The 24,725-nt window shown below is 47.1% G+C and overlaps 1 protein-coding gene across 1 annotated transcript in view; it reads right to left on the reverse strand.

Moving 5' to 3' along the window:
* The window catches only part of DCUN1D5 (defective in cullin neddylation 1 domain containing 5), a 31,358-nt gene extending 7,385 nt beyond the window's left edge, over positions 1-23,973 (reverse strand). Inside the window, exons 1-6 of the mRNA XM_069759210.1 lie at positions 23,872-23,973; positions 11,769-11,890; positions 11,597-11,685; positions 10,252-10,322; positions 9,413-9,504; positions 7,730-7,838 (exon numbers count right to left, since the gene is read on the reverse strand). Of these exons, the coding sequence (XP_069615311.1) occupies positions 7,730-7,838; positions 9,413-9,504; positions 10,252-10,322; positions 11,597-11,685; positions 11,769-11,842 (435 nt within the window). The 5' untranslated portion in view covers positions 11,843-11,890; positions 23,872-23,973. The remainder of the gene's footprint in view (positions 1-7,729; positions 7,839-9,412; positions 9,505-10,251; positions 10,323-11,596; positions 11,686-11,768; positions 11,891-23,871) is intronic.
* Positions 23,974-24,725: the final 752 nt, after the last annotated feature.

Raw genomic sequence — 24,725 nt, forward strand, 5'->3', positions numbered from 1 at the left:
GCGCACCAAGTGTGGCGAGGCCAATCGGGAGCAACCTGAGTCACTGGTATTCCCTCAGCCTTGATTTTCCTGATTACTCTGGGGAGTAACGGTAGGGGAAGGAAAATGTACAGAATTCGGAATTGGCACCATGAAAGAACTAGAGCGTCAACACCGATGGCTCTTGGATCTCGAGACCTCGCTATAAACTGGGGAACCCTGGTATTCAGTCTGGATGCCATGAGGTCCACATCTGGGATCCCCCAGCGAAGACAGATCTGGTTGAAGACTTCCGGATGGAGCTCCCACTCCTCCGAAATGAGACCCTGACGGCTGAGGAAGTCCACTATCCAGTTTTCCAATCCTGGAATGTGCACCGCGTGGTTGTTCTCTGCCAAACAAAAGGATGTGAGTTACTTCGGACATGGCCGCCCTGCTGCAGGTACCCCCCCCCCCCCCCCCGATGAGTGATGTATGCCACAGCTGTGGCGTTGTCTGATTGGATACGGATGGGGTGACCCGTCAGAAGATGATAGAAGTGCTGCAGGGCCAGTTGATCTCCAGAACATTGATCGGTAGCTTCGATTCCTGAACTGACCAGTGGCCCTGGGCAGTGTGGTGGTGGACTTCTCCCAAGCCCAAAAGACTGGCATCGGTAGTCACCATAAGCCATTGAACAGGTAGAAAAGACTTCCCCCGGTTGAGGGAAGAGTTCAATGTCCACCACCTGAGAGTGTCTGACCTGCAGGGATAAGCGGCACCTTCGGTCGAGGGAGAAAGGGTTTCTGTCCCAAGCTGCCAAAAGGGCATGTTGTAGGGGACGGAGGTGCAGTCGCACAAAGGGGCCCGCTTCCATCGTGGCCACCATCTTTCCTAGTACCCTCATTGCAAACCGGATGGAGTGAGGGCAAAACTGAGGAAGCGCTCGGGCTTCTTGTTTAAAGGGACACTGTCACCTGAATGTGGAGGGAACAATCTTCAGCCATGGAGGCGGGGTTTTTAGGTGTTTGATTCACCCTTTCCTTATCCGCTGGCTGCATGCTGGCTGCAATGTTGGATTGAAGTTCATTCTCTGTCCTCCATAGTACACGCCTGCGCAAGGCAAGATTGCCTTGTGCAGGCATGTACTACGGAGGACAGAGAATGAACTTCAATCCAATATTGCAGCCAGCATGCAGCCAGCGGGTAAGGAAAGGGTGAATCAAAAACCCCAAAACCCCGCCTCCATGGCTGAAGATTGTTACCTTCAAATTCAGGTGACAGTGTCCCTTTAAGAGCTAAGAATTTGTCTGGAGGGAGAGTTACCAACCCCCAAGACGAGTCCAGGGACATTCCTAGAAAAGAAATCTGCTGGGCTGGGACCGGGGAGGATTTGCTTAAGTTCATCAGCCAGCCCAGGCGAGAAAGAGTACCGCAAGAAACACGAACGAAATCCGCGTAGTCATGGAAGGATGGACCTTTGATCAACAGGTTGTCCAGATAGGGCAGGGCAGAACGATCACGTCCCGAGAGTGCAAGATGGTCATGACGGCCGCCATGACCTTTGTGAACACTCTGGGGGCAGTAGAAAGGCCTAAGGGCAGGGCCGTGAATTGGAAATGCTGGTCGCGAATTTCGAAGCGCAGGAATCTCTGGAGGAGGGGGAAAATTTCGAATGTGCAAATAAGCGTCTTGGATGCAGATTGAGGCCAAGGATTCCCCTTCTTCCAGGGAAGAGATAACTGAAAGCAGAGATTCCATGCGGAAATGTCAGACCTTGACAAAACTTGTTTAGAAGTTTGAGGTCTAGTATAGGCCTCACCTTTTCGTCGTCCCAAAGAAGGACTTAAAGGTTTGAATAGAAACTCTGAAACCTTTCGCTTCCTGGGATGGGGACAATGATGCCATTGTGACGCAATGAGTCTATGGCCCGGGAGAAAGCCTTTGCCTCTGAAGAGGGAGGACCGGAGGGAAAGAAACGTGAAGGGGGGTGCGTAGCAAAGTCAATTTTGTATCCGAACGACACCAGATCTCTGAACCACTCGGAGACAATGGAAAGCCAGACCTGACGAAAGACAAGTAGGCGGCCGCCTACCCTGCCGGTGTTGACCGGATAGCGCTGATAGTGTGAGGAAAATCTCTGGAACCTAGGTCCTTTAGGCCTCGACTGTTTGGGTCGGGACTTCCAATGGTGGTTAGGTCTGTACGAGACCCGAGTTCCTCTCTTTGTGGAGAATGTCCTGAACCAGATGAAGTAGTGGTAGTGGCCCAGCTTGGAGTGGAGCGAAAGGAATGGAAACGAATTTGTCTAAATTTCTGTTGGGGAAGGAATTTACTCTTTCCTCCCGTAGTATTGGAAATTATCTGATCCAGCTTTTCCCCAAATAAGCCACCACTTTGATAAGGAAGGGAGGTGAGAGACTTTTTTGAAGCAGAGGCCGCCTTCCACTCTGAGCCATAACGACCTTCTGATAGAGATGGCATTGGCTGCTGACTGAGCAGCAAAACTGGCCGCATCCAAGGATGCATGTACCAGGTAATCGCCTGCATGGAAAATTTGGTTGGCAAGGTGTGCCGCCTCTGGAGCAAGGTTACTGTTCCGAAGTGAGTTAGCTAAGGTCTCTGACCAGAAGACCATAGCCTTAGCTACCCAAGCTGCAGCCAAATTATGGATAGAGAGCCAAACCTGAGGCTTCAAAGAGAGCGAGACAAATTTTCTGACGGTCCGTGAGATTTTTGATAGATGAGCCATCCGGCACGGACAGAAGAGTTTTGGATGCCTTAGGCTGGGACATAATGTACCCTTCTATGTGGCCCTATAATATTAGGGGCTGCTGAAAAGAGGTACTGCCGAGAAAAGAAGGGGATACAGCAGGGAGGAGGATCCCATAGGGCTTTAATCTATAAAATGCAGCGCTCCCTTACCCAGGTCTGTGTCCCCGCTCCTCCTGCGTGGACCCTGCGTGACACTTGCGGTCTCCGTCCTGATGGCAGATAGAGTGCGTGCTGAGGCGGCCTGGGTGGAGAAAGATGGCCCCCGAGATTTGAGAGGACCGATGGGCGGAGCCTCTGCATCACGTCATTAGCGTGGGCGGAGTTGGGGGTTGCGACCTAGAACAGGGCCAAAGCCGGGGACTAAATTTGCGGCGCCGGCCAGCGTCGATGCAGGGAAGAGCCAATGCACGCTCCCCACAATGAGGATGGGTTCCCCTTTACCCAGCGCCGCCCCACACCGCCTGAAAGGAGCCCTCCAGTCCCGACTCTTACCCAGAGAAGCTGCTGGGTGGCAGGTAAGGCAGCTTGCTGCAGGTCCTCCTGTGCTGCTGGTTTGGAGGGAAGTGGAGAGGGACCGTCTGCCTCCTTGTACCATCCGCTTTAACAGTGGCGGTGCAGTGGGGGCTGCTCGGACGCCACGAAGTGGGCCTCTGTATATCCAAGAGGTTACTCCTCTAGGAAAGGACAGGGCTGAATGTCCAGCAATAGGCCTGGCTGAGGATATGTGGAGGCGACACTCCATGTGCTCGTCCGTTGAAGGTGTGGGGAGATCGGTGCCCTTGAATGGACCCGTCGCCCGTAAGAATCAGCTCAGGTGTGGCATCCCATGTCGCAGGAGAGGATATGTTGAGGCGATACTCTCCGTGCTCGCCTGTTGATGGTTCGGGGGGGGGGGGGGGGGGGAAATCGGAGCCTTGAAAGGATCAGTCGCCCCATCGTCCATTGTGAAAAATAAAGTCAAAAATTTAGAAATAAAATAAAGAGTTTTTGGTCTGAATAGAAGACCCGTCCGTGTGCCTTCTATGGACACGAAGCAAGAACTGGTTCTCTGGGAGGCAGCAGGAGGGTGTATACTGCAGGGGAGGAGAGAACTTTCTTTGTATTACTTAATGTCGCCTCCTAGTGGCAGCAGCAGCATACACCACGGTCTGTGTCCCCCAATGAGGCGAAGGAGAAAAATGGTTTTGTCTTATTTTGTGGGAAAAATGAGAAATTTCTTGTGAACCTTTATAATGTCCTAACAACAATATATATATATATATACACACAAAATTGTGCTGATGTAAAGTAGACATGTGGGAAAAGTTATGTACAAACTATTTTGTTTGGCATCACTATGATTTACAAGCACAGAAATTAAGAAAAGGTTTGAAAATTGCTATAAATTCTCCGTTTTTGCCAAATTTGTTTTTTTCATCAATAAAACACAAGTCATATCGAAGAAATGTTACTACCATCATGAAGTAGAAGATGTGTCCAAAAAAAAAAAAAAAAAAAAAAAAAACAGTGGAATCCGGTAAAGTGTTCCAGAGCTATAACCTCATAACACGACAGTGGTCAGAATTGCAAAAATTGGTCCGGTCATTAAGGTCAAAATTGGCTCGGTCCCCAAGGGGTTAAACCAGGTATTGGCACCTGTCCATACTTCCAAAAGTACCAAGTCCTGCTGGAGAATAAAATTTCCATCTCTTGTCGGCAGAGGGAAGCACGAACTGCTCTAAAATTTCCTGGTAGACGGCTGCACTGACTTTGGTCTTGATAAAACAGTGGACCTACACCAGCAGATGACATGGATCCCCAAACCATCACTGATTGTGGAGACTTCACACTAGACCTCCAGCAGCTTGGATTGTGGCCTCTCCACTCTTCCTCCAGACTCTGGGACATTGATTTCAGATGAAAGTAAATTTTGCATTTCATTTGGAAAACACCTCAGCCCACTGAGCAATAGTCCAGTTCTTTTTCTCCTTGGCCCAGATAAGATGCTTCTGGCATTGTCTATTGGTCATGAGTGGCTTGACACAAGGCATGCGACACTTGTAGCCCATGTTCTGGATACGTCTGTGTGTGGTGGCTCTTGAAGCAATAACTCCAGCAACAGTCCACGCCTTGTGACTCTCACGCAAAGTTTTTGAATGGCCTTTTCTTAATCCTTTCCAGGCTGCGGTTATCCCGGTTGCTTGTGCACCTTTTTTTACCACACTTTTCCCTTCCACTTGACTTTCCAATAATATGCTTGGATACAGCACTCTGTGAGCAGCCGGCTTCTTTAGCAATGACCTTTTGGGTCTTACCCTCCTTGTGGAGTGTGTCAATGACTGCCTTCTGGACATTTGTCAAGTCAGCAGTCTTCCCCATGATTGTGGAGCTACTGAAACTAAGGACCCTTTTAAACGCTTAGGAAGCTTTTGCAGTTTTTTCTTTTGTTAATTACCGTATATACTCGAGTATAAGCCGACCCGAGTATAAGCCGACCCCCCTAATTTTGCCACAAAAAAACTGGGAAAACTTATTGACTCGAGTATAAGCCTAGGGTGGAATAGCAGCATTTACCGGTGAATTTCAAAAATAAAAATAGATCATTCTTGCCCCATAGCTGTGCCATATAGTGCTCTGCGCCGTTCATTCTTGCCCCATAGCTGTGCCATATAGTGCTCTGCACCGTTCATTATTGCCCCATAGCTGTGCCATATAGTGCTCTGCACCATTCATTATTGCCCCATAGCTGTACCATATAGTGCTCTGCACCGTTCATATTTCCCCATAGCTGTGCCATATAGTGCTCTGCACCGTTCATATTGCCCCATAGCTGTGCCATATAGTGCTATGCACCGTTCATATTTCCCCATAGCTGTGCCATATAGTGCTCTGCACCGTTCATATTGCCCCATAGCTGTGCCATATAGTGCTCTGCACCGTTCATATTGCCCCATAGCTGTGCCATATAGTGCTCTGCACCGTTCATATTGCCCCATAGCTGTGCCATATAGTGCTCTGCACCGTTCATAGTGCCCCATAGCTGTGCCATATAGTGCTCTGCACCGTTCATATTTCCCCATAGCTGTGCCATATAGTGCTCTGCACCGTTCATATTGCCCCATAGCTGTGCCATATAGTGCTCTGCACCGTTCATATTGCCCCATAGCTGTGCCATATAGTGCTCTGCACCGTTCATATTGCCCCATAGCTGTGCCATATAGTGCTCTGCACCGTTCATAGTGCCCCATAGCTGTGCCATATAGTGCTCTGCACCGTTCATATTTCCCCATAGATGCTCCACATATATCTGTGGCATTGCTGCTGCTGCTGCAATAAAAAAAAAAATGCCATACTCACCTCTCTTGCTTGCAGCTCCCAGCGTCCGGTCCCGGCGTCTCTCCGCACTGACTGATCAGGCAGAGGGCGCCGCGCACTATATGCGTCATCGCGCCCTCTGACCTGCACAGTCAGAGCGGAGAGACGCCGGGAAGATGGAGTGGCGCCGGGAAGATGGAGCGGCGCCCGGCGGCTGGAACGGCGCCCGGCGGCTGGAACGGGGACAGGTGAATATTACATACTTACCTGTTGTGAATTCTGTTGTCGAACTCCCTCCTGTGGTCGTGAATGGTACTTCGGCGAGTTCTGTCCATGGACTCCCTCTGGTGGCTGTGAGTGAAGCTGCTGCTTCTGAGGTTCCTTACACAGGTGACGTGGTTTATCCTTTGGTTGGCTGCTCTATTTAACTCCACTCAGATCGTTACTCCATGCAGCTGTCAAAGTTCCTGCATTTGTTCAGTTCGCTCTTGGATCTTTCTGGTGACCTGTCTACTCCAGCAGAAGCCAAGTTCCTGCCAGTTATTATTTGTTCATTGTTGCCTTGTCCAGCTGGATATCATGATTTTGCCTTACTAGCTGGAAGCTCTGGGATGCAGAGTGGCATCTCCGCACCGTTAGTCGGTGCGGAGGTCTTTTTGCACACTCTGCGTGGTCTTTTGTAGTTTTTTGTGCTGACCGCAAAGATACCTTTCCTATCCTCTGCCTGTTTAGTAAGTCTGGCCTCCCTTTGCTCAAACCTGTTTCATTTCTGCGTTTGTGACTTTCATCTTTACTCACAGTCAATATATGTGGGGGGCTGCCTTTTCCTTTGGGGAATTTCTCTGAGGCAAGGTAGGCTTTATTTTCTATCTCTAGGGCTAGCTAGCTCTTAGGCTGTGAAGAGGCGTCTAGGGAGAGTCAGGAACGCTCCACGGCTATTTCTAGTTGTTGTGATAGGATTAGGGGTTGCGGTCAGCAGAGCTCCCACATCCCAGAGCTTGTCCTGTGTCAGTTTAACTATCAGGTCGTGCCGGGTGCTCCTAACCACCAGGTCCATAACACTTACCTGCTCCCGGCGTCCCGCTCCTTCTCCCGCACAGCTGGTCTTCGGTGCCGCAGCCTCTTCCTCTATCAGCGATCACCGGCACCGCTGATTAGAGAAATGAATAGGCGGCTCTACCCCTATGGGAGGTGGAGCCGCTTATTCATTTCTCTAATGAGCGGTCCCACGTGACCGCTGAACAGTGGAAGAACTGCAGCACCGAAGACTGTGGGACGGCAGGGGGGAGTGTCAGGATCGCTGGAAGCAGGTAAGAATGCCTCAGCGCCCTCACCCGCCGACCTTGCCACCCACCTTGACTCGAGTATAAGCGGAGAGGGGCACTTTCAGCCCAAAAATTTGGGCTGAAAATCTCGGCTTATACTCGAGTATATACGGTATTCTAATTTACTGAGATAATGACTTTTGGGTTTTCATTGGCTGTAAGCCATAATCATCAACATTAACAGAAATAAACACGTGAAATAGATCACTCTGTTTGCAATGACTCGAATATACGAGTTTCACTTTTTATATTGAAGAACTTTAATAAACTTTTTGATGATATTCTAATTTTGTGAGAAGCACCTGTAGACAATATGACGTAATTTCACTGTAGTTTTGGGCCCTGGTGGATCACGTGTGACACATTTATTTACTTACCCTAGCAAAATCAAAAGCGTATCTGTAAATATTCTTAAAGGCAGTGTTATCGTTCAGTTGAGCACGTAGATAATCAAATTTCCCCTGTAACTTCTCTGTGCAGTCACATCTTAAACACAAGAATAAAAAAATGCAAGTGATCAGTCTGGGCATAGGGCACATTGGACAGCCGCCTACCGATACCATCCTGTAAAAGCTATGGACAACTTACAACAAGAGAAACAAAAAGAAGTCAGTCTTGCCAGTTTGAGACACGTAAATTTTATTTTTCCATCAATGGAAAATGGCGGATTAGGCAATTTGTATCAAGCTCTTACTTTTTGACAGATTAGACTTTTGAAAGGGGTAAAGAGCAGAGATCCAAAAAACTTTTATATTTTAAACTATTGCCTTTATATTTATTCTCCAGTCCCCTTATGGGACTTGAATATACGATCCTTTGCACTATAAACTGCAATAATATAATATTATAGTACATGTAAAACGACCCCCAGATGAAGCTGCGTCGAAACCTGTCATGGTGCTTCGGTGTAGGCCGATCTATTTCTCTGTCAAATCACAATTGGTCGGTATGGTTTCTGCCATTTTGTTTGTTTATAAGCTTTGACTTTATTATCACATTATAGCTATATTACATTATATCAGCATTTGCTTCACCTTGTGACCATGTTTTGTAACACATTTTTTGTATCAGGAGTTTGGCCTTACATCAGGTTCCATTCTACTAATTTTTAATTGTCGTGCATATATTATATGAATGAGTGAGATATACCTATGGTTGTACTTATTCATTAATTATATATGGGGCAAAAAAAACAAACAAAAAAAACCAAAACACTATTTTGTAGGAACTCTACAGTGTAAATGATGGTCTTCTATGAAACCCATCAGTTTCCCAGGAGTGCCAAGATGGCAGCCGAAGAGGCCTTCAGCAGGTCCTCCCCTGTGATAATCACCCATCAGCGGCTCGTGATCGCGTTGCAGAGGGTCAATGCACCTGAGCCCTCTCCACGAACATGAACTGTGACGAAACTGCATATCGCAGATTATGAAGACGTAAAGAAGTTTTCCAAGAAGTCTTCAATAAAAACTTCCAACCATTTTACCTCTGAAGAAGGTTTCACGTCTGACCAGAGTTGATTCTGACGCGAACCAACAGCTTCATTGGAAGCTTTTAGTTGAGTTAGGAGACCTGGGCATTGTGGTCCGTAAACAGACCGTGAAACAAGGACGTCTTGAATTCAACCCAAGTTCTGTCACAAATCCATAACAGCAAAAATGGTGCCAGAGCCATCTGTAACAGTAGAGAGGAAAGAGGGATAGGGCTGTACACAGTAGATCAAAGTGTGGAGAGGGAGGGAAGCATCCAAGTCATCAGAGAGGGCAGATCACAGGTTGTAGATATGGAGAAAAATAACGAAGGGTGAAGAAATAGAGAAAAGAGGCTGTCCTGTTACATTAGCAGCAGCACTCTGGACAAATGATGAATTGGATCTAAAACTTCTGAGTACAAGAATTGAGTTTTATTTTACCTAAAATTAGAATTTAAATATAACAAAAAAAAAAAAAAAATACTTTCAAATCACTTATAAATAAATTCAGTTTTGGAAGTTTAGGGATAAATTTGTCTCCAGATTCGTCCCTGATGCATTAAGAATTTTTTGCCATATTCACTGAACTTACTGTAATGAGGTCATTCCTTTTAACCACTCCTCCTTTGTGAAAAAGCCCATATTTTCTGCTTCTAGTTTCCAAGCCAGAACTAACATAATGATCTGGAAAAGACAATAAAGAAAATAATAGAATGGTGTACAAAAAAAAAAAAAAAAAATCCCCCAACTTTCTAATCTTTGCAAATGGCGGATCTCAGTTCAGTCTTCCGTGTACTGTACTGTAATAATGTTATGGAGCTTCCTGTATATTTATAAGATTTTAATTTTTTTTTTGCATTTCCCATATCACGCTCCAAGGTGCAATTTCCCTACTACAGACATTAGAAGTCAAATTTGTAAAACCACAAAAAGACCACATATATGGATAGTAACGGTCATCCAATCTGCTATCAAATGTAAGCAGTTTTAAGTTAATTTGCCGAGTTTTTCACACACAAAAAACAAAAACACCTTTAGAACATCGCTTTTTGCTTTCCTTTGTCTCCCTAGGGGTGGGTTCTGAGCACAATCAGTCTCCTTCCCCCTCTGGCAGTATAACTACTTAATCTTCGCAGCAATGCTAATGCAAAGGCTATGCTGCTTTCCGGATAAGCAGGCAGATTTCTATTGGCGGGATGGATGATTACTGGCTATGGGAAGAGGGAGTGTGTGACCGGCAGCACTCAGCCCTTTGACAAGATTACTTTCCCTTAGAAGCCATCAATGAGAATTCCTATTAAAATGACTCCAAGCAGAGATCTCGAGAACTGCAAGTAGTGGATTCATGAAAGTATCACTTTTTATGCAATAGATTATATTTACTTACCGAAACTATAATGCTTTGGAATTGATATAAACTACGCTACTTACATTTTCTGGTTCAACACCAATGTCTTCACAGAATTTTTCCATAGCTTCTGGACCAACAATCTCATCTGGACCTGTCCATGTGGGAGAAAAAAAAAAAAGTGTTAAAACAAACAATAATATAATATAAATATACGCACACACACAATTGTTAAGTATAGCTGCCGTAAATTAAGTATTGGAAGTCAAGAAGGGGCCAAAGCTACCAAGGTGTACAGATATCTGCTATGAAGATGCATTAACCACTCCGATGCCGAGCCGAGCACACAGCTTTCTCGGCAGATGATGGCTAATTTTGTCAGCCACCATGTGCCCTTAACAGCTGCAGGTGGAGCAGAGCTCCGGCCACGGCTGTTTACCTGTTAAATCACACGGTTAATCTCTGCACTACACTGCCAGGGGGTGTGCACCCTTCCACGCTCCCATCAGAGCACAAGTGTAATGATTGCGGGGTGCCAATGGTGTTGCTATAACAGCAGAGTGTCTGCTGAGGACCCCTGTTGCTATCATTACAATCCTCCTGTCAAAACCAACCCCTGAAGTTCTTAGAAGATTGTGATTTTAGCTATACGTAGCAGTGCTTTTGTACCGCTATATGTAGCACGAGCAATCAGATGATTGTAGCTTCAAGTCTCCTAAGGAAATTAAGTACAGTAAAAAAAAAAAAAAAAAAAAAAGTGAAAAGTAGTCTTTAAAAATAAGAAAAAAAAAAAAAAAAAAAAAAAAATTTCAAATCACCCCCTTTTGCCCCATTAAAAATGTAAACACATGATAGATATATATATATATATATATATATATATATATATATATATATATATATATATATATATATATATATATATATATATATATATATATATAGTATAAAAAAAAAAAAGTTTTGGCTCGGGGAAGAAGAAAAAAAAAAGTAATGAAAGTGTTAAGGAGAATTACTAGTAAAAAAAATAAATAAAAAAAAAAAAAGCAAAAATCTATTCACTGATGAGAGATGAGACTCAGACATTTGTGTAGATGCAAGAAGAAGAAAAAAAAAAAAAAAAAAAAAAAAGGCTCAGATTATAGCTTTCCCACTGTAAAATGACTGATGCTGCGACGATCGCTATTGTTAAATGGATCGGATCGGCGTCTGCACTGATCACAGACATCACAGCAGGCACCCGCTGCCGATCGTGTGCACACAGCTCCTGAGCCAGCGCTGTCATAGTACAGCGGGGTGTGTGATGGTCGCAGTGGAAAGAAAAAAACAAAAGGCAGTTTCTACCAGGGCTGTGGAGTCGAAGTCCACTTTGGAGGAGTCGGAGGTTTGGCTTACCGACTCCGCAGCCCTGGTTTCTACCATACTGACCTGCATACTCGTAAAACCACGCCAGGCACTTCTTACTAGAAAACAGATCTTCGCCGATTACTCTATTTGGTGTCTGTGTCCTGCAATAACTGAGAGAAACGTAAAGAAGTGAATTCCCAGCCACAGCCATGAAGCTGCGGTCGGAGTACAGCTCTAGAGGACGAGCCCGCACCTGGATATTCTACATTTCTTCATGTTCACTTCTTCAGGGGAAGAGGAGGATTTTCTTTTTTTCTTTACAGGCATATTTCCAGAAGACGATGAATGAAGTATAATGAAATACAGTGAAGTCGGCTGTAAAACAAAAGCAAATTGAACTTTTTTGCCATAAAAAAACAAAACAAAAAACATTTGGCGCAAAGAAAACACTGTGCATCACCAAAAGAAAACCATACCCACAGTGAAGCATGGTGAAGACAGCATTATGTTTTGCGCTGCTTTTTTTTTGTAACACCCGAAACTTGGGCTTTTGTCACGGTGGAGAGGGTTTATGAATAATTCTAGGTAGCATTCAATTGTACAATAAAACCTTCAGACCTCTGCTAAAAACCTGAAGATAAATTTCACCTTTCAGCACAACAACCACCCTAAGCATATTTCCAAATCAACTAAAGAATGGCTTTGCTAAAAGAAGATCAAAGTTTTGGAATGGCCCGGTCAGAGACCAGACCTGAATCGAAGTGGGTGACCAGAAGAGGGTGCTGTACACAGGAGATGCCCCTGCAGTCTGACAGATTTGCAGCTACTGCAAGGAAAGGAAGAGTGGGCAAAGATTGCCAATTCTAGATGTGAAATGCTGATAGTAGTTTTGGGTAGGAGTCTAAGTGCTGTCATAAAATTCAAAGTGGACTTCATCAAAAATTATTATTTTAGGGGCATGTACAACCCCTGGCAAAAATTATGGAATCACCGGCCTTGGAGGATGTTCATTCAGTTGTTTAATTTTGTAGAAAAAAAAAAAAAAAAAAAAAAAAAAAGCAAATCACAGACATGGCACAAAACTAAAGTAATTTCAAATAGCAACTTTCTGGCTTTAAGAAACAAGAAAAGAAATCAAGAACAAATAATGTCGTTGTCAGTAATGGTTACTTATTTTTAACCAAGCATAGGGGAAAAATTATGTTATCACTCAATCCTGAGGAAACAATTGTGGAATCACCCTGTAAATTTACATACCCAAAAATAACACCTGCATCAAATTAGATCTGCTCGTTAGTCTGCATCTATAAAGAAGTGATCACACCTTGGAGAGCTGTTGCACCAAGTGGACTGACATGAATCATGGCTCCAACACGGGAGATGTCAATTGAACCGCCATCATGATTTAACAGCAGTGACCAAGGATTGCTTTGATCATTGCTGTATAGCAATTTAAACGCTGCTGTCAATCACTGACAGCGGAATAATCACTATCGCCAGTGCGCGCATGCACCGAATGTGTGGGTTGATGGGTTTTTATGACAGCTGGGGGAATGATGAAGACCCCCTCATGGCTGACATTTCTGTCCTCCTGTGAAGCTCAATCTGTGGAAGTTCTTCATAAAACAGGAGTGTCAGACTCATTTTCACAGAGAATCACATCAGCATTATGGTTGGATTCAAATGGCCACTTGTAAATAAGGGCTCATGCAGACAACATGGTTCCGGCACAGACTGCAATGCCCAGTCTGGCCACGGGATAGAAGAGGGCTGTCCCATACCTCAAGAGTCCAAGAAGGACTTCTCCCTATGCCAACCACTGGCTGCATCTGCTCTGATCGAAAAATGGAACGGCACAACAGGGCAGGCCGACCGCGCTCGCCGCGTGCACTGTTCACTCGCAAAGATGACACCTGCTCCTTGTGCTGGAGCCGAACCCTCTATTGGCTGCATCTGCTCAGATTCGTAGATGATACCCGCTCTTTGTGCTGGCTCCGCACCCTCTGCCAAGCACTGGCTGTGTCGATGTAGATCTCTGCCAGTACTCTGAAGAGGGGGTGGCAGCTGCCATCTTAGATTTCAAGCTCCGGCGCACACATCCACACTGCTCAGACCGGCTTTCTACTTTAGCAGTACTGAAATGTGTACTGCCCTCACGAGCAGCATAGAATGACATTGTGTGTGCCGGGACTGGTCTGTGAGCCTTGGAGTTTGACTCCTATGTGATCTACATAGATATCTAGATAGTTTTTCTGATTCGCTTGCCTCTTTCCTGATGTACAGGATCTTAGGTATCCATGGTTACGGCCACTAGCAACTAGCTGTCACTATATCAGTGGTCGTAACCATGGATACCTAAGGTCCTGCAAATACCTGCACATGAGGAAAGACATAGCGAATAAAAAAAAAAAAAAAAAAAGTGATGTGCAGCTCTTAATGAATTTGGCACCTCTTACTCCACCATGCCTCACTGGCACGTGCATTGTCAGTTTTTATGAATCATTTCCAAAATTATCCACAACACAGACACTTAGCTCTGTAGAAAATAAATTATATATATATATATATATATATATATATATATATATATATATATATATAATTTATATTGGTATATGGTCTCCATCCTGGTATGTGCTGCTCCCCATCCTGTCATGCGCTGCTCCCATCCTGCGTCCCCATCCTGTCATGCGTTGCTCCCATCCTGCGTCCCCATCCTGTCATGTGCTGCTCCCATCCTGCGTCCCCATCCTGTCATGCGCTGCTCCCATCCTGCGTCCCCATCCTGTCATGTGCTGCTCCCATCCTGCGTCCCCATCCTGTCATGTGCTGCTCCCATCCTGCGTCCCCATCCTGTCATGCGCTGCTCCCATCCTGATATGTGCTGCTCCATCCTGCGTCCCCATACTGCCTCTGACCCGCTCGGCGCCGAGTGCTGGGGGGCCTGAGCAGGCGGGGACACCGGCGCGCTGTGGGGGTCAGGTGCCGGTATCGCCGCCAGCTCAGGCCCCCCAGCACTTACTATATTCACCTGTCCTCCGTTCCACCGCTGGGCGCCGCCATCTTCCCGGTCCTCTGGCTGTGACTGTTCAGTCAGAGGGCGGCGCCGGCGCGCATTAAGCGCATCATCGCGCCCTCTGAACTGAAGGTCACAGGCCGAGGACCGGGAAGATGGCGGCGCTCAGCGGTGGAACGGAGGACAGGTGAATATAGCCGATACTCACCCTCCTGGCGGTCCCTGCTTCTTTGTTGGAGATCGCGGTGTGCGTTCAGTGTTAGCGCATACCGCGATCTCCCGGGAGCGTCACTCTGTGAGGCCCAGACTGCGCCGGTGCTTGCGCAGTCTATAAAGGCTTCGGACAGAGTGACGCTCCCAGCGTTATATCTATCTATATATATAATTGCCTAAGGGTTTTTCCGTCTGTCTGTCTGTCCTGGAAATCCCGGCTCTCTGATTGGTCGAGGCTGCCAGGCCTCGACCAATCAGAGACCGGCACAGCATCGACGTAGAAATCCCGCGTCTCTGATTGGTCGAGGCCGCCGGGCACAGCGACGATGATGTCATAAAGGACGTAGACATCCCGCGTCTCTGATTGGTCGAGGCCTCGACCAATCAGCAACGGGCATAGCGACGATGATGTCATAATGGTTGCCATGGCGACGATGATGTCATAAAGGTTGCCTCGACCAATCAGCGACGGGCACAGTCTGCCGCGAATTCTGGAATCATCATTGTCCATATACTACGGGGACATGCATATTCTAGAATACCCGATGCGTTAGAATCGGGCCACAATCTAGTATATATATAATTGTCTAAGGGTTTTTCCATCTGTCTGTCCTGGAAATCTCGGCTCTCTGATTGGTCGAGGCCGCCAGGCCTCGACCAATCAGAGACCGGCACAGCATCGACGTAGAAATCCCGCGTCTCTGATTGGTCGAGGCCGCCAGGCGGCCTCGACCAATCAGCGACGATGATGTCATAAAGGACGTAGACATCCCGCGTCTCTGATTCAGCGACGGGCACAGTATCAACGTAGATGTCATAATGGTTGCCATGGCGACGATGTCATAAAGGTTGCCTCGACCAATCAGCGACGGGCACAGTCTGCTGCGAATTCTGGAATTATCATTGTCCATATACTACGGGGACATGCATATTCTAGAATACCCGATGCTTTAGAATCGGGCCACAATCTAGTTATAGAATATCTATATATATAATTGTCTAAGGGTTTTTCCGTCTGTCTGTCTGTCCTGGAAATCCCCCGTCTGATTGGTCGAGGCCGCCAGGCCTCAACCAATCAGCAACGGGCACAGCGCCGATGATGTCATAAAGGACGTAGACATCTCACGTTTCTGATTCAGCGACGGGCACAGTATCGATGTACTTTCCTTTTACAACTTTTTTTTTTTTTTTTTTTTTAATATAGAGGGAAGAATTTAGAAGGGGCTTTCAGCAGTAAGACTGACAAATTCATTAAAGGGTACCTGTCACCCCCAAAATCGAAGGTAAGCCAAGCCCACCAGCATCAGGGGCTTATCTACAGCAGTCTGTAATGCATTCTGTAATGCTGTAGATAAGCCCCCGATGTATCCTGAAAGAGGAGAATATCGTAGTTACTTACCGATAACGGTATTTCTCTGATCCCATGACGGCACTAACGAGAGAGAGGGATCCGCCCTCAGGGATAGGAAACCCACAGGTTAAAAAGGCGGGACCTCTCCTCCACCTCAGTTCGGTTTACAGAGCCTTGCAGGGAGTTCTGCTGTAACTTAATTGGTTATTTTACACAACAAATCATAACTATATAACATATATATATTTTTATATGCACACCTCGTGACTTAAATTATTAGTAGTGTGGACACCCATACGTGAAGGGAGGGAATATACAGGTGCCGTCATGGGATCAGAGAAATACCGTTATCGGTAAGTAACTACGATATTCTCTTACCCCATGACGGCACTAACGAGAGAATTTCAAAGAATGAAAGTTTAGGGTGGGACTACTGCCTCAAGAACTCTCCTACCAAAAGTTAAGTCTGAGGGAGAAGATAGATTAAGCTGATAGTGCTTGAAGAATGTAGAGGGGGAAGACCAAGTGGCTGCTCTACATATTTGATCTATTGATGCTCCACCACGTTCAGCCCAAGAGGTTGCCACCGACCTGGTTGAATGGGCCTTAATTGTGTCCGGAGCTTGTTCTCCGGAAGAGGTATATGACATCTTGATGGCATCTCTTACCCACCTTGCCAACGTGGCTTTCAATGCCTTGTGACCCTTATTTGGTCCCTGAAAGCAGACAAACAGAGCCCTCCCTTTCCTACACTCCCTTGTGGCTGATAGATAGTGTGTTAGACATCTCTTTATATCTAGTGTGTGTAGAGCCTCCTCTTTTTTGTTTTTTGGATTGGGGCAAAAAGATGGTAACGCTATCTCTTGAGATCTGTGGAATTTTGACGCCACTTTGGTAAGGTAAGAAGGGTCAGTTTTAAGGATTACTCTGTCATCTCCTCTTCACTGCCTCCCCTCCACGCATATCCACGAGGCCCGCCGACCCCGGAACGCGCCCTCAGGGAGGAATCCACCTGTGACCGTGGCAGGACCCCCTGCTGCCTGAACTCGGCCCGATGGTCCCTGGACTCCTGGATGGTGAGCTGTGGGATTCCCGTCGGGGACAGGAAACCGAACTGAGGTGGAGGAGAGGTCCCGCCTTTTTAACCTGTGGGTTGCCTGTCCCTGAGGGCGGATCCCTCTCTCTCGTTAGTGCCGTCATGGGGTAAGAGAAAAAGAAGTTAGATTATACTCACCCAGGGGCAGTCCCGGTTCTGGTCCGATGGGCGTCACGGTCCGGTCCGGGGCCTCCCATCTTCTTACGATGACGTCATCTTCTTGTATACACGCTGCGGCTCCGGCATACTTTGTCTGCCCTGTTGAGGGCAGAGCAAAGTACTGCAGTGCGCAGGCGCCGGGAAAGGTCAGAGAGGCCCCAGGCGAGTATAATCTAACCTCTTTTTCTCATCTTTCAGGATACATCGGGGGCTTATCTACAGCATTACATAATGCCGTAGATAAGCCACAGATTCTGGTGGGCTTAGCTCATTTTGGTGGAGACAGGTTCCCTTTAATTTTCATAAAGTTTAAGTGGGCGTTATCAGATTTTGTCACTGGGGGGGTGTACCCCTTCCCCCTGTATGATGTTGACTAGGGTTGAGCGAAACGGATCGTTCATTTTCAAAAGTCGCCGACTTTTGGCAAAGTCGGGTTTCATGAAACCCGACCCGATCCCTGTGTGGGGTCGGCCATGCGGTACGCGACTTTCGCGCCAAAGTCGCGTTTCGTATGACACGCTTGGCGCCATTTTTTTTCAGCCAATGAAGGGGTGTGGGCAGAGTGATGACATAGGCGTCCACGCCCCTAAGACCTATCGCCATGTTGTCTTGTGCGCTGTAGCGATTTGCACTGTGTAACACCAGCTTTTCAGGGGAGAGGGAGAGGGAGAGGGAGAGAAAAAAAAAAGAAAAAAATCCCATTGGCTTTGCATTGGGTTTCGTGTTTCGGTCGATCCTCGACTTTTCGCCTTAATCGGCCGATTTCACTCGACTCGACTTTTGAGATAGTCGGGTTTCGCGAAACCCGGCTCGACCCCAAAAAAGTCAAGGTCGCTCAACCCTAATGTTGACCAATCATAAGCAGGTAGCATCACTCAAGGGGCGTGTGCTTTCCCATGAATGTAGCTGCATGCTTATGATTGGTCAACATTAGTGATGAGCGTATACAACGTTACTCGAGATTTCTCGAGCACGCTCGGGAGTCCTCCAAGTATTTTTTAGTGCTCGGAAATTTAGTTTTTATTGCCGCAGCTGAATGATTTACATCTGTTAGCCAGCATAAATACATGTGGGTGTTGCCTGGTTGCTAGGGAATCCCCACATGTAATCAAGCTGTCTAGTAGCCGCAAATCATCCAGCTGCGGCAAGGAAAACTAAATCTCCAAGCAGTCAAATACTCGGAGACCACCCGAGCAACGAGTATACTCGCTCATCACTAGTTAAGATCTATGGGCCGGACACAGATCTCCCTGGGAATCTGCCTCCAGAGCTTATTGTACAAGATAAGGGGCATTACCAATGTAAAGGTACCATCACACTTAGCGACGCTGCAGCGATACCGACAACGATCCGGATCGCTGCAGCGTCGCTGGAGAGCTGTCACACAGACCGCTCTCCAGCGACCAACGATGCCGGTAACCAGGGTAAACATCGGGTAACTAAGCGCAGGGCCGCGCTTAGTAACCCGATGTTTACCCTGGTTACCATCCTAAAAGTAAAAAAAAAACAAACACTACATACTTACCTACAGCCGTCTGTCCTCCAGCGCTGTGCTCTGCACTCCTCCTGTACTGGCTGTGAGCACAGCGGCCGGAAAGCAGAGCGGTGACGTCACCGCTCTGCTTTCCGGCTGACCGACGCTCACAGCCAGTACAGGAGGAGTGCAGAGCACAGCGCTGGAGGACAGACGGCTGTAGGTAAGTATGTAGTGTTTGTTTTTTTTACTTTTAGGATGGTAACCAGGGTAAACATCGGGTTACTAAGCGCGGCCCTGCGCTTAGTTACCCGATGTTTACCCTGGTTACCAGTGAAGACATCGCTGAATCGGTGTCACACACGCCGATTCAGCGATGTCTACGGGGAGTCCAGCGACTAAATAAAGTTCTGGACTTTCTTCCCCGACCAGCGACAGCACAGCAGGGGCCTGATCGCTGCTGCCTGTCACACTGGACGATATCGCTAGCGAGGACGCTGCAACGTCACGGATCGCTAGCGATATCGTCTAGTGTGACGGTACCTTAAGACATGTAGATCAAGAGAGCAGACTGTCAGTCATTACATGTCTCACGCGGTAACACCCCCGTTATTTAGAATAAACTATGGAGTTAAATTCTTGGGGACACCCATGTTCTGCCCATAGAACTTTGGTTTGTCCTGTACTAGGGCTTGTTTTCTTGTTGGGCGAGTTGTAGTTTTCAATATTGTCATTTTGGGCAAGTAAAAAATTTTTTTTTTAAATCAGATTTCCTATTTTTCTTTTCACCGGCGAGTTGACATCAAAACAAGCCTGCGCCCGAGTCAAATGAGTCATGGGTAGTTGGACGCAGACAGGTCATAGTGCTCCTGAAACAGCTGAAAATGCCATTAGTACACACAGGAGCACCAAAAACGGACTCTGGAGCAAAGAAAGAAGAAGAAGAAGAAGCTATGTACCTATTGCTAGAAACTTCCTGGGGCAGCCTACTGGAGACCCCCTTTCCCTCCTGTATTGTTTGTAGAAACAATGCACTTTACAGCAGCAGAAAAAAAAAGTTAGTAAATGTAAGTGTCAAAAGATATTAGCCTCCAAGAGGTGAAGAGTACTGTCCCCACCACCGGACAGTTCCTTCCTTGTGTGTATAGTATTACTACTCAGCCTTATCTAGACCTCCACAAGTATCAGAGATGCCAACTTTCAGAAACCCCCCGATATGATAATGAGATAACTCTGCTAACTCCGTCTTAACATGCACAGCAAAGCCAGCCATTGAGCTCCATTACAAAAAAAAAATGCTTCTAATAAAAGCCTGATTGAAATGTAATTTTCTGATGCTACTTTCCTGTTAGCTGGGAATAAAACAGACCAATTAGATAATATGCAATTATGGATGAAATGCCTTAGGGTGCTTGCATGCTTGGACACAACTTCACACCTCATACACTGATAGAATCTACGCAGAAAAGTTTGAGTAACTTTGTAAAAATGTTACATGACTTTACTTGAATAATACTCCAGGGGCTGTGTGTAAAAAGTCTACTAAATGCTATCGGAAATGGTCAGTAAACTGATCCAGCCCTCCCCAAACTTCCTCCCTTCTGACTTTGTAGTCTGGCAATGGCGTAGTCACCAGTCGTATCGCTTTCCAGTCTCGACTGCTGTCTTTTCAGTAATTTGGCTGTATGCGTTTGGGTATATAAGAGGCAAAAACAAAAGGTGCAATCTGATTGGTTGTTACGGCATTCATGTAAGATAAGGAAAAAAGCATCTGGGGGAAAAAAAAAAAAAAAAGTGGGCAGGTGCCAGGGTCTGAACAACTTTCATGAAAGGGGAAAAATTGTAGACTACTTGGAAACAGAATTTCCAAAAACTGGATTCTGAGGCAGAAAGTGGTCCAAGGAAGGAAAACCAAGGCTCATTGATGGAAGGGTGGAGGATAGCCCATCAGGTTTCATATAAAAAAGGATAAAAGCATCATCAAGTGATCAAAACGTCACTGCTGGCTATGAGAGAAAGATATCGGAACCCGCAGAAAACCACTGCTCACTGTATACGGGGACGACCCCTGTCCACCGACAAAAGAGCCTCCAATAGCTGCAGAACGAGACCGTGGGAGAATTCGGCCTGGTCTAACGAGTCACGCCTTGTGGATGCGTCAGGTACCACCTACACAACGCTGTATAGACCATGCACCCCTCCCTATAGCGCTATGCCGCACTGCAGAACAGGAACCGGACAAAGTACAAGCTGATGACTTGCTGTATTTTTTGGATTATAAGATGCATTTTTTTTTTTTTTACAAAAAAGTTCTGGGGAAAATGGGGGTGCGTCTTCTATTTCGGATATACCTTACCAGCCACGGTGGAGCAGGGTCACAGAGTCACTGCTGGAGGAGGCAAGAGTGGAGCGCTGCTGCAGGCTGGGATGAGGGGTTGATCGGATGTGCACCGCTGCGGGTGTTCGGTGGTGCAGGGGCTCTGCCGACATTTTGTGCGGTGAACTCCGGGAAAATGGCTACCGGGGGGCGGCGCTTGCGCAGATGGAGATCTCGGCACATGAGACCTCAGCGCTGAGATCTCCATCTACGCATGCGCTGCCCCAGGCAGCCATTTTCTCGGAGTCCACCGCATAGTAAACCATGTAAGTACGGGGGCTCTGAGCTTTCACAAAATGTCGGCAGAGCCCCCGCACCACTGAACACCCCCTCATCCCAGCCTGTGGCCTGCAGCAATTCTCCACTCCTGTCTCCTCCAGCAGTGACCCTGGGACCCCGCTTCACCGCAGTCACCACCCCCGGTAAGCAATAAGACACATGGATTATAAGAAGCACCACAATTTTATTAAAATAACTTTTTTCCCCCTATTTTTCTCCTCAAAAACTTGGGGTGCGTCTTATAATCCGCGAAATACGGCATCGCCAAATATCCCACATCTCAGTTTGATCTTGCACCCGTGTACCGTACTGCAAGAAGCAATTCATGGAGGCCGCACCGAGAAACGCACAGGACCTGCTGTGAATGCCTCACCGCAGAGAGCACAGGACTCAGGGACCTAGTGGGGTCCGGCCTTCAGGGGTCGGAGCTGTTATTTTTTTGGAGATATGAAGTGGATTTAGACATTATTTCGCGGGGCGAGGAGCTGAGATTAGGCTAAGGCTATATATTAGGCTAAGGCTATATTGGCTATGCAGCAACCAAGAAATGTCAGACTTGCTGTTGCATAACTATTCCACGGCGCAATTTGGGCTTTGAATTAACCATTAAACCGTGTAAAGGAAAAAAGTCTAAGTTAGGCTACGTTCACATTAGCGTTTACCGACGCAGTGTCGGGAAACGCAGCGGCGACGCACGCGTCATGCGCCCCTATGTTTAACATGGGGGACGCATGCGTTTTTCGCGTTGCGTTTTCCGACATGTGCGTCGTTTTTGACGCTAGCGTCGGACGCAAGAAAATGCAACAAGTTGCATTTTTCTTGCGTCCGATTTTCGTCAAAAAACGACGCACGCGTCGCAAAACGCAGCGTTTTTGCGTGCGTTTGCACGCATTTTTGCGTGCGTCGTGCGTTGCGTCGCCGACGCAGCGGCGCGCAACGCTAATGTGAACGTAGCCTTACTTACTGCTAACGGGATTTTACAGAGCACATGACAGCACCACCTGAGAGGGTATCCGCCCACCAGGACAGGAAACCTACTGAATAAAACGGAGGCACCTCTCCTCCGCATCAGTTCGGTTTCCTGTCCTTGTGGAAGCCTACAGAAGCAAGCAGTACACTTACCCAGGAGGGTGTCCAGGAGATCGGGATGCCGTCCGTGGGAGAATGCCGGCCAGGAGGCTGGCGCAGCGCCATGCGGGAGGAGACCTCTTTGTAAAACGTCCCCTGCCTGCACGGGTTCTGGGTCTGCGCGCGCTGAGGAATGGATTCCCAGCGATGTGCGCCAAGACACACTACTGGTCTGCACATGGAGGACGCTGTAGGATCTGGCGTCCGGAGACCGAGTGTGCCAGATAGCAGGCTGCCCGGGACTGCGCATGCGCGGGACGCTGGAGACATCTGGCATGGACCGCTGACGCAGCGCGCCGGTGAAGTCAGCGGCCATCCAGGCTGCGTGCGCGGAATCCCCTGCACACAGTGCGCCGGATTCAAAATTGAAGGAGGGGCCACCCATTATTTAAAGGTGCTGGTCCAAAACAATGGCAGCATTTTCCTGCAGCTCCAGACGTGGAAGAGCAGCAGCCGCCTCCACCTTCTCTACTGCAAGCATCGCAGGAGCCTGCACCCATGCAGACACTGTACGAGCAAATTCCAACTTCACATGATTTCCATTAAAGCTTAGAGTGTGAGCCCCGATGGGGACAGAGGTTATAATATCTGGGAAGCAATGGCGCTATACAAGGGAGGAAAATAAAGAAAGTCTGTGCCGCCATCGATGGCTGAATGCAACCAAAACCCCAGCAGGTCTGGACTCGATTCAACAGCCGGGCAGTATTATTTATTGTTCTAAAACATGCATTTGGTGTGTGTATAATTAATATTATATATATATATATTTATTTTTTAATTTATTTTCATCAATAACATCGCACCTTTCGGCTCTTTCAAGTTTTTTTTATAACTCTCCTGCACATTAACTTTACAGATGGATAGGTAGATGGCTGAGGGGAGCTCGGGGACAGATACAGGCGTTACAGGGAGGCAGGAGCTCGCTGACAGATCCTGAGGGAACTCATTCTGCAGTCGGCAATGGACATTATAGAAGGAAAACAGTGCAACATTTCTAATGAAATCCAATTACAAAAATGACTTAAGTGCCCCCAAAATATACATGGATGAAAAAAAAACAAAACGAGAAGCCCTGTAAGGTGGAAACCCCCTTTAAATGCCCCTTCCACAGTGTGGTGTATATACCTGCAGTGTAATGGGGCAGCCATGGCTGTAGACACGGTGTACCAGTGCCTGTCACACACACATACCCCGGTCCCGTCCGTCTCCCCGGTGCCCCCCGGAGCTCCCTCCATCCCCAGGACCACCGGCCGCCATTGTTACCTGTCAGCCCCGGCTCGTGCTGCAGCCCAGGCGGGAGCGCAACCGCTTCACTGACCGGCCGAGCTAGGAGAGAGCGTCGCAGCGCTGATGACGTCACGCCGAGCGCCGTCCTATCATGTGCGCCCAGGGGCCGAGCGTGGTCACCGCGCCGCCTCCTCCCTGCACGCTGCGTCAGCCGCTCTGTCACTGCGGGGGTTTCCATGGCGACCAGCTGTCACTAAGCCTGGCTGCCCTTATAGGGGGCTGCAGTATTAGGGCCCCCCAGGCTCCATCATCTCCCTCCACTGATTAACCCCTTTAAGATTCAGACATTTTATCATCTTTGCCCTTTTTTTTCATCCCCCCCCTTCTTCCAGGAGCCATATTTCTTTTTATATCAGGGTTTGTGTTTTGTGATTGACACCATTGTTGTTTTTTTTTTTTTTTTTTTAATGGTTAAAAAAAAATTCTCATCTTTGTTGTTTGTTTTTGTCGCTGTTTTTCCCCCCAAGACCCGAAAATGTTTTTCTCCCTTTTTTTTTCTATTTTTTTCCCCCGCGCTGCCATTCTCGCCGGCTATATAGCGGGGGAACGTTTCACATTTCAACCTCTTTTTATTGTTTTTTTTTTTCTTTTAACATGCATTGACCAAAAAAAATATAAAATAGCAATTCTGTCGATTTGATTTTTTTTTCCCCCACAATGGTCATCTTTATGGGTTAAAAACCATTAGATTGTAATAAATTGCACCCGGTAATTCTGATTATTTATGTTCATTTTTTTAATTTGTTCATTTTGGATGAAGAATTATTTTTTTTTAATATATTTTCCCTTTTTTAGCTCCCACACAGGACGTGAACCTGCGGATTGTAGGA

Source organism: Ranitomeya imitator, chromosome 3 (genome assembly GCF_032444005.1).
Source record: "Ranitomeya imitator isolate aRanImi1 chromosome 3, aRanImi1.pri, whole genome shotgun sequence".
NCBI classification, from domain to species: domain Eukaryota; kingdom Metazoa; phylum Chordata; class Amphibia; order Anura; family Dendrobatidae; genus Ranitomeya; species Ranitomeya imitator.